Genomic DNA, 14,380 nt, shown 5'->3' with positions numbered 1-14,380 from the left:
CTGACTCTCTTGTGGTCTTACTAACAAGATATGATCCAGACAGTATTTGTTTGTCTGACTCTCTTGTGGTCTTACTAACAAGATATGATCCAGACAGTATTTGTTTGTCTGACTCTCTTGTGGTCTTACTAACAAGATATGATCCAGACAGTATTTGTTTGTCTGACTCTCTTGTGGTCTTACTAACAAGATATGATCCAGACAGTATTTGTTTGTCTGACTCTCTTGTGGTCTTACTAACAAGATATGATCCAGACAGTATTTGTTTGTCTGACTCTCTTGTGGTCTTACTAACAAGATATGATCCAGACAGTATTTTTTACCACAGTTGACTGTCGTCAATCATTCTGGTAATCAACACATACATTTTTCCAAGAAATGTGTTATGCGTAAATTGCTCGAGGCGTACATTTATATTACAATCCTAATTATCTATGACTTGTTCTGAATCCTTTTATCCGTATTAAATTACATGATCATTTTGTTTGCAGTTTTGAAATAAAATATGGTTGAAGGCCTGATATGTTTCCGAAACAGATTTTAATTTTTAAATTTTAATTGTAAAAGGAATTTGATAATTTTGTAGAGTCCCAAAAGTTAATACATCAATTATCATCATTTCCTAAACAATTTTACAGTAAACAGATATCCCGGTACATTAGATATTTGTTCATATTACAAGGGTCTTCTTATGACTCCCAACGTCAACTGAATTATCATGCAGATGTTGACAATCACTGCATCACACGGCACAAAAGTGAAATGAATCTTCTTTGTTACATGGATTTACACAGAGACCCTTGTTTGATTTTGTAACTTCATCTTTTATTTATATATGGTTAAACCTGTCTATAAAGGTCACACAGTTAAGGAACAAAGGGAATACAGTCTTTATAGCCAGGTGGTCTTTATACACAGGTTTTATCATGTTGAAATTGCTCATTTGAGACCCTTGAAAAAGTGGTCTTATTAAAGATGCTCCACCGCTGACAAATGGTATTTTTTCACTATTAAAAACAGGAACAGACGATTAAATATTTTTCTTCAGTTACAAAAGTTACTTACTTTACACCATTACCACCATTGAAAAGTTTGAGCTTCTAATTTTACTTCAAGTTAAAAATATGAAAAATAATTAATTGCATCCTGAAAAAAATCCGTGTCACTATATCCTATATGGAAGGAAGTACTGATTGCGCATGCCTCAAAGGCGAAATGGAGCATTCTATATTATTTTTTTGTGTTAATTAGACATATATATACATGATCAAACAACAATTATTGTTCAACTAATGAATATCATTTATGCTTTGTCGGCGGTGGAGCATCTTTAAACAGGGGCTCTTTATACAGAGGTGGTCACTAAGGCAGGTTTGACTAATTGATTTTCATTTGATCCTATGTTGTCGCTAAGTCAGGTTTTACTGAAGATGTGCAATTCTTATACGGAAATGTAGTGGGCTTTTAATATAACCTTTCATTTGAAACAGACAATCCTTTTCCCTGAATCCTGTTAGCTGTTCGTGTATAGGATGTTGTAAAATCAATCAAAGTCAGGTCAGATTAGATACTACAGGTAATGCACTGAAAACACCTGTGTGTACCTGGCGTGTCCAGAGTTATAGCGAGTATTTATAAATTATCAATTGATTCATTGATAAAGGCACATTCACAGTTTGTGGTAGTGCTGATTGAATCTGTTGTTAAGGAAGGGAGTTTGTTGAGGAAAACATCTTCAGTTGCTGCAATTGACTACAGTATGCTCTTTAATAGAATATCTGGGACCAGTTTCATGAAAATTCCTTAAATTTAAGGAATCCCTTAACTTCAAATTCCACATTGGAAAGCATTACAGATTTTAAGAAACACTCCTGAATTTAAGTAATGCTTACCTATGGAGAATTTCTAAGTTTAATAATTCCTTGAAGCTAAGGGGTGTACATGAAAAATTGGGCCCAGAACCTGTGTCACAGTGCAGTGAAGAGTTATATTGTAGTGAAAATATATGATGTACTGTTGACATTCCATTTTCGCGATATTCAAATTTTCCCGTAATTTGGCAAGACAATAAATTCAAAATTAATACTTCTCAAATAATTGTGTAAAAAATATATATGAACACACGAACATGATTTTCAGTAAGATCTTTTGAATTTAGGTATTGACTCATATGTTGAAAAAATGGAAGACATGAAATATTGTATAGTCACTTGCACAGGGACCTGGCACGAAATTTTTTTAACCATAGTATACATATATATATTATAGTATCAAGGGTATGAACTCGGCGGTCGAGAAAAAACGGACCTATTTTTTTAAAACCATGATTATTTTAATAAATGGGTTATATACAGTATTGACGGATATCTTACCTTAAAAAGAAATAATTTATCTTTCCATTGAGTGCTTGATGAACAAAATTGGCCAAGTATTGACGAAGTTATGGCTTGATGAATCGAGAAATTTACGAAAAATATGCTCGGTAGACATTTCCCTGTCCGGTCGAAATGTCGTCTCGGCTCTAATGGGCACCTCAAAAACCAAGCCAAAACCACAAAATCTACGCTTGTGGTGGTAAACAGTACCCATAACTGTGTTCATCCACAACCTCCTTTGGAGGTGTCATGACCCGTACTTTGTAGAAACTCCATTTAAACATCGTGTAGTTCACTTACTTTAACCGTCACCGCCATGTTCATTTGTTTTTCGGAACGCTTCTCGAGTTTATTTACAAGCACAACATTACATAATTTGCATTATGTAGTCACGATATGTAAAGTCGAGAAGCGTTCCGAAAAACAAATGAACATGGCGGTGACGGTTAAAGTATGTTGTATAGGTCCCTGAAATATTGTATAGTCACTTGAATAAAGTTGTTTACAACATAAGTATATCGCTGGGTGGTTAGATGTTCCAACATTCTGGCACTATAACCCTCCACTAACTCTCCACTAACCTTTCACTTCAAGGGTAACAAAAGCGGGTATTTGATAGAACATTCTGATTGGTCCTTGGTAGATTTGTAATCATAGATTAAGATATATATATATATCATGAATATTACCTGTATACGTACTTGCAGTTTGATAAATTTAACAATAAATAAAAAAAACTTATCTTACTTCTTATCAACTTAGAGGTAGGTGACCTATTTGGCACATGCTAGTAGTATTTGTCGAATTGATAATTCAGGCAGTAGATATTGTAGATAAGGTACATGTACATTGGAAAAATAATACAACTCCAACGGAAAACTTCCTAGCACATTCGCTAGGTCATGGCGGCTCTTCAAGAAAGTTACTATTTAAATGACATGTAAAAAAAACCTGTCTATAGAGACCACCGGTACAGTCAAACCTGTCTATAGAGACCACCGGTACAAGTCAAACCTGTCTATAGAGACCACCGGTACAAGTCAAACCTGTCTATAGAGACCACCGGTACAGTCAAACCTGTCTATAGAGACCACCGGTACAGTCAAACCTGTCTATAGAGACCACCGGTACAGTCAAACCTGTCTATAAAGACACCCAAGAGGCAGAGAAAATATGGTCTTTGTAGCCAGGTGGTCTTTATAGGTTGACTTGTGTTGTAATTGGTCATTTGGGGCCACAGAATAATGGTCTTATGAAGCAGATGGTCTTTATACAGAGATGGTTGCTAAGGCAGATTTTACTGTAAGAACAGACTGGGGACTTAAACATTTCTGTAAAATATCAGGATTGTTGCTTGCAAAATGAGTATCGAGAATTGAAATTACAATTGCTTAAAACAAAAAATAAGATAAATCAAATATGTGATTTAAGCTTTGTGTATGTACTGGCCATTCCCCTGTTGTACTCTAATATTATGGTAAAGGTTAAAAAATACATAACATTTATACACATGCAGCTCTTTTGATCTCTTAAGAAATGTCAAAAGTGCATGAGACACCATGACTGTAACGTTTTGAAGCATTTAATGAGCCGACAAAGTGACAATGATCTACGAGGTATGCGAATTACCATAACAACATTCACGTTCTTTACCCATTATACATTTATAACTTTTATGTGATTGTGAATGTTATAACTTAACATTGTGTGAATCCAAATGATGTTAAGAGGGAAGAGAGCCAACATCGTAAGTTTCTAAAGTTACTAGTGGGTTCTAAACTCCTCCACTGAATACCCACGAGGTTATACAGGGAGATTGAAAATAATCCCGAAAGCCAACCACACTCTGAAGCTGTTGTGATCGTCATCACCTTTTGACTTCCAAATGATGTTGATGTAGCCTTGTACCTTTTCATAAAATCACTTTCAGGTCAGACTTCAACTTTCAGTCTAACTTAAGTCCTGCTAACCGGTTTAGTCCAAGAGTTAGTCAGTTCTAATATAATAATAATAGTTCTGTTTCATCAAGTAGCTTACGACTGGTCGTAAGTTTGCGATGGACTATAAGATTTGGAATAAAGTTAGTCCTGATCTAACCAAGGACATTGGCATGTGCACTGACTACTGTAATTTTAAGTGTAGTGAAATGAACCCAAATAATTTAAGAAAAATGAGAGACTCAATTGTTACTTGGATTGAGTATGAATCATTATATTAGTGTGTCTCTACAGACTTTAGTTTTGTGATGTGTCCATATTCTTCCTTCCATCTTTCTATCTTTCTGCATTTGTCTATTGTCAGAATTTTATCTCCTTTATAGCCTGTTGCAGAAACTTGGGATATCTAGTACGTCAGTTGTAAAACCTGTAAAATATTTTGAAGTTAACTTGTGAGTCAAAGTTTATTTGTGAGTCAGGTTAAACAGACATATAATTATCAAATATTTTCTGTTACAGGTGATCTTGGAGAACAAAGAGGCCACCATTAAGTACAGTCCGACCGAGACCTCGCCTCCAATCCTGGCGGAAAACATCGAAAACATGGGCTTCCCTTCAAAGGTCAAGTCGGTGCAGCCGGCTAGCAGTGACCCCAACACTCGGGACATCGAAGCGGCCCTTATCAACATTAAAGGAATGACCTGTATGTCCTGCGTGAAGAATATTGAAGGTCGTGTGAAGGACATTGATGGAGTGGAGTCTGTGTCCGTGTTTTTAGATAAGAACCAGGGAAAGGTTTGTTTTAATCCTACAATTATAACGGGGGAAAAGATTGCGGCCATTATCGATGATATGGGCTTCGAAGCTTGCTTGGATACTGCTGGTGATCTGGTTGCTAGGATACAAGTCGAGGGCATGACCTGCCAGTCATGTGTCAAGAACATCGAATCAAACCTGTCCAAACAGGCAGGGGTCAAGGACATTAAAGTTTCACTGGCTGACAAGGAAGCGTTTATCATTTATGATCCCAAGGTTACCAACCCGCTTACTCTGGCAAGTCATATAGATAGCATGGGATTCGAGGCCTCACTGCCACGAAGGAAGGAATCGTCACTTGAGGCGGAGTTTGACATGCTCGCTAATCGAGGAAGACCAAATAAATGTACTATCTCCATCAAGGGTATGACATGTAACTCCTGTGTGAAAAACATTGAAAGTAACATTGGAGACAAGCCTGGCATAGTGAGCATCAAAGTGTTGCTGGACAAGGAGATCGGCCTTGTGGAGTTTGACGCGGCGATGACCAACGCCGACCAGATAGCGGATATGATTGATAATATGGGGTTTGAGGCGAAGGCTCTAAAAGGGGAAGACGATGAAGGGAAAGCTGGAGCAGGCACTGCATCAACGACAGTCAATATCCGGGGGATGACCTGTCACTCATGCGTAAAAACAATCGAGGATACACTGAGTAAGAACTCTGGAGTGAAGACGATAAAGGTATCCCTGGCGGACCAGACAGGAAAGATTGAATATTACCCTAACAGGATCACCCCAGATATGTTATGTGAGGTCATCGAGGACATGGGCTTTGATGCTTTTCTACCTGGTATGTTTAAAAGAAAACTCTTTAAGACTGAGTCCCTTGGTTTCATGTAATATTTTTTCTTGCTTGTGGCAAAGTTAAGAAAGTGTAATACATTTATTAAAATGGCAAATTTATAACTGTATATATTGATCCTAGCTACAGTTCCTAACTGCATACTGTTGTCATTATTTTATTTTTGCAAGCAAGATCCATTGATAGGGCACTATTGGAGAAAATTGTGAAAGAGGGGACTGGCTGGTACTACTTGGGACAAGTAGTTACACCTGGGGACTAGTTGGTAGTTCTACTGGGGACTAGGGTACAACAAGGGATTAGAGGGTACAAATGGGTACTAGTGGGTACTATTGAGGACTAGTGGGTACTACTGAGGACTAGGCTGGTTCTAGATAACACTAGCTCCTGCCTCTGGGAACTGACTGGTGTTACTTGGCACCAGCTGGTACCGGTAGAAAATCTTTGTTGCTACTTTGGATGTTTTCTCTGTCTTAAGTTTTAATTTTTACTTTTTTTCCCATACATTAAACCATTGAGTTGATAACTGTTCTTAGGGAGCTCCAAGGACCCCACTACATTGCCTGGTGTTACAGTGAAGCCGAATGGTGGGTCTAAAATCCCACCAGATACAGAGGAATCGGTCAAAATGGGGAAGAGTTCCGTCGTCTACAAACGGGGAGCGAAGGCAGATGAAGACACGGAGTATGAAAAATGTTTTCTGAGAGTGACAGGCATGACCTGTGCTTCCTGTGTTGCCACTATAGAGAAAAACCTTGGCAAGATGGAAGGTACCGTAAATGTATTTATGTTAGGCATAGTTTTATTTTAATGCTTTTTAAGCTGTCTCTAGAGTGCTAATTCATGTACAACTTTTGTAAAAAGATTTATAATTTTCATTTTAATTCGGCACTTATAAATCATAATTTACATTCTATTGCATTTACACTAAAATTAAACTGCACTAAATTAAGTTTGTTTATAGTAATCTATAGTGAAAAATCAACAGCAGACATTATTTTGACAAAAATCTTTTAATGTGTATGACAAAATCTAAAATCTGGTTATAATCTATACTAGTATGTTAGTTTTAGGTTTTGATAAAACTGTTACAAAATGTTACAAATTATTATTAATTTTAACGATTTTGACCAAAAACAAAAAAACTACATTTTACCTGTTTGAAATATTTTGCAATCTGACCTTAAAAATCTATTACAATCATTTCTCAATATTTCGCATATAAAACTTTTGTGATAAATGTCATCCCTGCGAAACTATCTTCCTTGTGAAAATACCAAAGCAGCTTTAATGTATTTGTATATGTATTGAATGTTTTGTGATAAAATGTTCACATTTTCGGCTATTATCTTTAGGTATAAAGGCGGTGCTGGTGGCCCTTATGGCCCAGAAGGCCGAGGTGAAGTACGATCCGGCCTACATTCTCCCGTCACAAATCTCCAACGCCATCTGTAGTCTTGGCTTCAATGCCACAGTGTTGGAAACCGAAACAGCTGGACAGGGCATTGTGGAACTTCTGGTAAGTATTGTATACAAATAGATTACACAAATAGGGATTGTTGGATATGGAATTTATTTCATTCTCTTCAGTTAGTTTTTAAAAGCTACAAAAGACAGAAAATTTAGCGAGAGTTGTTCGTAACTTTAAAAATAAAAAAAACTTAAGGAGTGTGAAACAAATTCCATATCCAATACCCTCGAGTTGTATGATCTGTTTCTGCCACAATTAAATCATCGACCTAAGATGAATGATATTTGCTGATAATTTATGCAATGCTCAGAGACTGGAATACCAAGATGTATTGTGGTAGATACTGATATAATTAAAGTAAGTGACATTTACAATAAACCAGCTTATTTTAGCTCGCCCCTCGAAGAGAGGGGGGCTTATGGAATTACCCTGGCATGAGTGTTGGAAGGTTTTGGTGCAAGTGTTGAAATACTGTAATCCATAACAAGTGACATTGATTTCTACAATGATTTCAGTTAACAGTTGTTATGATGGGTATGGACAATCATTTAAAGGAGGAAAATGCTGGATTTAGAGAATTTCAAAAGGCCAAAGGGGTTGAAATGGCCAGGTGGAAAGTCTAGAGGGGAACTTTGCTGTTCTCAAACATCTCAAACACCCCTGTCATTGAATAGCAGTCTGACTAATGATATTTATTACTTGATTATTAATTGATCAAACATCTCAAACAAATAAAATTAATTAGCTGTAATTTATTTCTAATTAAGGTATTAGATTATAATGATAGCAATATGTTGATGATCCTTCCTTGCTATTAGGAGATCATTATCAGTGATGTAATCTTACCCCCCTTACCAAATGTAGGCTGCTGTTGGATTATAGAACAGCTGTCAATCGTTTTATGGTATTTTAATGTATCAGATAGCTTCAGATATGGATAAACCAACTTTCTTTTGAGTGCAATTTATTTTCACAAATTTAGCGATCAAGGTACATTCATGAAAACTTATCTTCGTAAATAAATACCTTCTACAATTCCGTGAATTTTTATCTTTGTGAAAATGCAATACTTTCTATAATTCCTCCAAACTTCATCTTCATGAAAATGCTTTGAAATGTAATTTGGTAGTTGTGAAATTCGCTTCACAGTAATTGATATTCAAATTAGTTACTTTGCCATTTAAAGGCCCACTACCTTTCCGACACGACTTTTAATTTTTAAAATGGGAATGTAAAACGAGATGAATAATTTTGTAGAGTTGCAAAAGTTATTAACTTACTGTTAATACTATGTTTATCATCACCTTCTGAACGATTTGATTAAAATAAATAAAATGTTGATTTTCATAACACGGGTCGTCTTATGTTTCCTGCGGTCGTCCTAAATACCGCACGGCAGACGGCAAGACAGTGAAACGACTCTCCACGGTTTTCATATGTTACGCAGGAAATCTTGCATATGTTTGGTGTTGTAACCTCATCTTAGGGCATAGGCATGGGTTTTCTGATGTTATTAATGTTTTTTACGAAACCTTTAAATTTAGCGCCAGAAAGGTAGTGGGCCTTTAATGCAAAACAATATTTGTTGTGATAAAAACACTTTCAGTGTAACCCAAGCCACATTGCGGATACAGTCAAACCTGTCTATAAAGACCACCCAAGGGACCAAAAAAAATGATCTAAAAAAATGATCTTTGTAGCTATAGTTTAAAAGCTCTATTGTTCTCTATTGTAGGCAAAATATTTTGTGGCAATTTATCTTATCACGAATTTTAAATTGCCCATGAAATATGAAAAAAATTTATTGCAAAAAAAAAAAAAAATTACAGTATGTGGTACTAGTACATAGTTCGGACTTCATTTGCTGAGATTTTAGTTGATACCTGATAATATTTAATCCTTTTGTGTCAGTCTTAATGAATCTTTTGTTTTTCAGATAAATGGTATGACATGTTCCTCTTGTGTACATCTGATTGAATCTTCCATGATGAAGAAATCAGGAATCATTTCAGCCTCTGTAGCTTTGGCCACATGTAAAGGGAGATTTGAATATGACCCAGAAGTCACTGGAGCGAGACAGATCATCAATATCATCAGGGTAATTATCAGTGACAATGGAGTAGACCGACAGTGTACAGTAAACATACTTTAAATATCATTAAATATTTGTTGTGGAGATACACTTGTTGTTTTCTTGGTTGCTGTGAAACCAAAAAAATAAAAACATAAACTTTGTTCATATAGTATTGACACTATTGCTCCATCAGCTAACCACAAATAATTCTATCCACAAAATTATTGCAAAGCATCAAACCATGAAGAAAAGTCCACACAAATATTTCATGTTATACAGTATAGTGTTTTTAAATGCTCATATTTCATGATTAGTTAAATTAATATGTTTGTGGAATTTATGAATTTATGAATTAGCACACCAAAAGTAGATTTTTTTATAAAAGAAAAGCTTCAAAGTCTTTTTGATTCAATGTTGAACTTCTTCTAAGTAACCAATAGGCCAAGATCCTTGATAAGGAGCTGGAAGTGTACTGCATTCAATACAGGGGTTTTGAGATCCCAAAAAGATGTAAAAAAAAATGTATTGACCTGTTAATGTTTTAGATGATTATTGTCGGTCAATAAAATTAATAAGGAATCTGGACATTTATTATAAAAATAAAATGACGTGCATTTTATGGAGCTACTGTAAATATTTGTTGTATATATATATAAGTCGTGTGTAATATAAGAGCATTGAATTTATAGGAGCTGGGATTTGAGGCAGACTTGTACACTGACGATGACAAGAGTGCCTCAAGATATGATCACAGACACGAAATCAAGAGGTAAAATGTCAGATTCCAAAATGTAATTCATGCTGCCTAGTTATGTCACTTGGGTGACATTTCCTTGGATTTTATATACAATTTTCATTATATAAAAGCAAAATTCAGCATGAAACTAATGTTGCCTTACCATTTTATTAATTTTTCTATTTTTTTCTCACAAGAAAATTTGTTCGTATACTTAAAAAAAATATTTTATTCTGTTTTGATTCTTTTTAAAATACAAAAGTATATTTTTTAAGCAGATATTGATCTTAACGTTTGTTTGGTGATATTACTCACACAAACAATGAGGTTAAAAAAGGTTACATTACCATTAAATCTACTTGTTTGACTTCACAGATGGCGAACATCATTTTTCTGGTCACTGATATTCGGGGTACCTTCCATGGTAATAATGATGTACTTCATGTTTTCGAAACCACCTCAAAAAGACACGCCTGTTGTCAGTATGACGGATAACATGACAATGGAAAATATGACAACGCCCCAACCGCCTCTCCATCAGTCGATGAAGAACAACCATATCATGCTGACCGCTGGACTCTCTCTTGACAACCTCCTAATGTTTATTTTGGCCACACCTGTCCAGTTTTTTGGCGGACGAATCTTTTACATCCAGGCATTCAAGGCACTTAAGCATCGTGCGGCCAACATGGACGTGCTGGTTGTTCTAGCTACCACTATATCCTATGTCTACTCTATCTCCGTAGTCGTCGCTGCGATGATTTTACAAGAGGAAGTGTCGCCTATGACATTTTTTGAGACTACCCCGATGTTGATGGTGTTTATCTCCCTTGGAAGGTGGCTGGAACACGTGGCAAAGGTAGAAACTCAGTCTCTAACACATTAATATTTAGTTACCTGAATGATTATAAAACAATTTTACACTTTAATTTTTGTTTAGCCAGCCAACAATGATGTAACATTCTGTTACATCATAAGTGATTGGCTAAAAAAAATTTAAAGGTAGTTTTAGACTTTAGCCTCTTTATCATCCAAGTGCCAGATCAAATGATAACAATATATCATTTATGTTGTAGAGTAAGACATCGGAAGCTTTAGTCAAACTGATGTCACTCTAGGCCCTTACTATGTATATATTGTTTATGTTGTAGGGTAAGACATCTGAAGCTTTAGCCAAACTTGTGTCACTCTAGGCCCTGACTATGTATATATTGTTTATGTTGTAGGGTAAGACATCGGAAGCTTTAGCCAAACTCATGTCACTCCAGGCCTCAGAGGCTTGTCTGGTGGACATAGACAAAGAAGGAAACATTATCAACGAGAAGACGATCAGTGTTGATCTGGTACAGAGGGGTGACATCCTCAAGGTAATACAGTGTGATAAGAAAAAGTTAATTAAGGAAAAATATGACAGAAAAATTATAGATCAAGTTTGATAGTAAACATGTGAAATTACTTACGATTGGTCACTTTTTAAAACAAGTCTTATATTAAAGATTTCATCAGAAAAGATAGCAAAAAGTGAGAAAGAATAGCTTAAATTCTGTTTTGATAGCTAGATAAGTTCCCAAATGAAGCAGGATTGCAACTGCAGGAATAAGTTCTAATAACAAACTTCAAAGATGTCGTGAGATGGAACTTGGCATAATGATTTATGATGATGATGAACTTCTGAAATAAGTCATTAGAGCAAACCTCAGAATTGAATTTTAGTAGAAAAAAGAAACACAATAATGGACATTTTGTTTATAATGTTGTAAGGTTTTGCCAGGAGAGAAGATTCCTGTGGACGGTAAAGTGTTGGAGGGTAGTTCCACCTGTGATGAATCCCTAATCACAGGAGAGTCCATGCCTGTCATCAAATCTGCAGGTAATTCTACCTGTACACAAGAATTTCAATTGATTATTTCCATTTTCTAATAACTTGCATGGTTTTATATTTGAAAACATCTTTAGTTTCCTGAGTTATTTTAGAATATTTTTTAAATGTCACATATTTGTCAATATATTTACGAAGTGGGTTCATCTGACGGAAGAAGACGACCATTACTTCATTGGAAATTTTTCTTTTTATGGAGATTAGTAATAACAAGGACACTTAGACCTCATATGTCTTATTTTGTGTGTTTATTGCAATATTGTCAGTGATTGTTTGTGTATAGACATGTGTTTGTAAGGTTGTCTGTGATTGGCTGAATATTTCTCTAACCACAAAGTGTTGGTTGTAAGGTTGTCTGTGATTGGCTAGATATATCTGTAACTGAAATGTGTTGGTTGTAGGATCCTCTGTGATTGGTGGAGCTATTAACCAGAATGGAATGTTGCTGGTCACAGCGACACATGTCGGATCAGACACTACACTGTCCCAGATTGTCAGACTGGTAGAGGAAGCACAGACCTCAAAGGTAGATAATCAATATATTATGACTCCTCTATAGAAGGGAGAGGAGGACATTATAGTATTACGTGTGTCTGTCCTGTCCTTTCCCATCCCATCCCATCACATCTCTCCTGTCTCCTGATTCCATACAGAGGCATAGGCATGTCTTAAATAGTCTTTTATAATTGTCTCTTAAAACAAAATCACCCCTAAAAACACACTTGAACTCGTCTGATTCTAAGATCTGGAAAAATTGATTGTGAAATAATAGGGGTAATCATGAATGAAATTTGTTTTTAAAATAATCAGGTTTACTATTTTGTATAGTGAGCAGTGTACTATGTGCCTGTAATTCAGAAAGGGATAATTTATCAATTTATAAAACCAGAACTTTTGTATTTAGAATAACCAGCATTTCTCAGACAGTACAGAGCTTGATTGTTGTAAATATTTGTTTTGATAGGCGCCCATACAACAGTTAGCAGACACTATTGCTGGATACTTTGTCCCTGTCGTCTGCTCTCTGTCGACCCTCACACTCATCTGCTGGGTCATCATTGGCTACACCAATGTCTACCTTGTCGATCCATTCTTTGAGGTAAGTAACCTGGTTAAACTGCACTCTTGGTTGGGTAACCAAGGCAACTATATTTAAATGTGAGTACATTTGTACTTATATGTGAGTACATTATCAATACTTTAAAGGGACAATTCAGTGAGGCTAATTCGTTACATAACCACGAAGCAAAATATGACATAAATGTATTGTTCTACATTCCTTATGAAACAAATGACAAGAAATATTGACAATTTCCACAATATTATTAAGTATTTTGATTAATACCATTGAAATTCCAAATCGTTGATCAATACGATTAAGCAGGTACAATATATTTATGCTGTACCCATACCCAAGTCAAAGTCACGCACGTTAAACAAATGCAATACTGTAAGAGCGTTTTGAGTAGTTCTAGACAAAAAATTCTTACTACACAGGCAAGGGTCAGGGTTCGGCATACAAGGCTATGTGTAATGGCGATTGAACATTTCACATACAAATGACTACAGTGGGCTTTTCTGCCATATCACTGTAAAACCAACTAATCTAATTTCTATTAGAACTGGGTTTTTTTCGAAATATGTGCAAGTTTTAATGTAGTCTTAGACCGAATTGTCCCTTTAAGGGTTTAATGAAAGTTGTGAAATGCTGATATCTCTAACAACTGACATGCATTTATGCATGTAGATACTGGGTTATGCCTAAGGTGCCACTTTGCACTTTACATTACAACTGACATTGATTTCTGTCTTGATAAGCTCTAACATTCTAGGTCTTTAAAGGCTGCCAGAGGCAAGCTTAGGTGTTCTCCAATAGCTCTTGTTAGTGTTACGCTAAATTGTTACACCATCTTTCATGTATAATCTTGTTAACTATCTTCATGAATTATAAACGGGTTAAACCTTGCTTAAACATTTCCTATACAAGGTTTATTTTATGGTATGATAAGTTAATAAGCTGTTATGTTTCATGTCATATATTTTTTCAGCTTACTAAGTTTTTCTCACCATTTTGAATTACAGGAGAATGGTCCGGTGTCTGTGAATGAGGCTGTGTTCCAGAAAGCGTTTCAGTACGCCATCACAGTACTGAGTATAGCCTGTCCCTGTGCCCTGGGTCTAGCCACGCCCACAGCTGTCATGGTGGGGACAGGGGTCGGGGCCATCAACGGTATCCTAATCAAGGGCGGAGAACCCCTGGAAATGGCACACAAGGTATGCACTCAGT

General features: G+C 35.9%; 1 protein-coding gene across 1 annotated transcript in view; it reads left to right on the top strand.

Annotated features, from left to right (window-relative positions):
• LOC138328552 (copper-transporting ATPase 1-like) overlaps positions 1–14,380 on the top strand; it is a 41,026-nt gene that overhangs the window by 16,813 nt on the left and 9,833 nt on the right. Inside the window, exons 3-13 of the mRNA XM_069275406.1 lie at positions 4,832–5,921; positions 6,470–6,703; positions 7,289–7,452; positions 9,341–9,502; positions 10,168–10,247; positions 10,590–11,073; positions 11,441–11,581; positions 11,976–12,084; positions 12,495–12,619; positions 13,058–13,192; positions 14,176–14,367. Coding sequence (XP_069131507.1) covers positions 4,832–5,921; positions 6,470–6,703; positions 7,289–7,452; positions 9,341–9,502; positions 10,168–10,247; positions 10,590–11,073; positions 11,441–11,581; positions 11,976–12,084; positions 12,495–12,619; positions 13,058–13,192; positions 14,176–14,367 — 2,916 coding nt within the window. The remainder of the gene's footprint in view (positions 1–4,831; positions 5,922–6,469; positions 6,704–7,288; positions 7,453–9,340; positions 9,503–10,167; positions 10,248–10,589; positions 11,074–11,440; positions 11,582–11,975; positions 12,085–12,494; positions 12,620–13,057; positions 13,193–14,175; positions 14,368–14,380) is intronic.

The sequence above is a fragment of the Argopecten irradians genome, chromosome 7, assembly GCF_041381155.1.
Source record: "Argopecten irradians isolate NY chromosome 7, Ai_NY, whole genome shotgun sequence".
NCBI lineage: Eukaryota > Metazoa > Mollusca > Bivalvia > Pectinida > Pectinidae > Argopecten > Argopecten irradians.
Note: the sequence above shows the minus strand (reverse complement) of the source record. Positions and strands in the feature narration are given on the sequence as shown.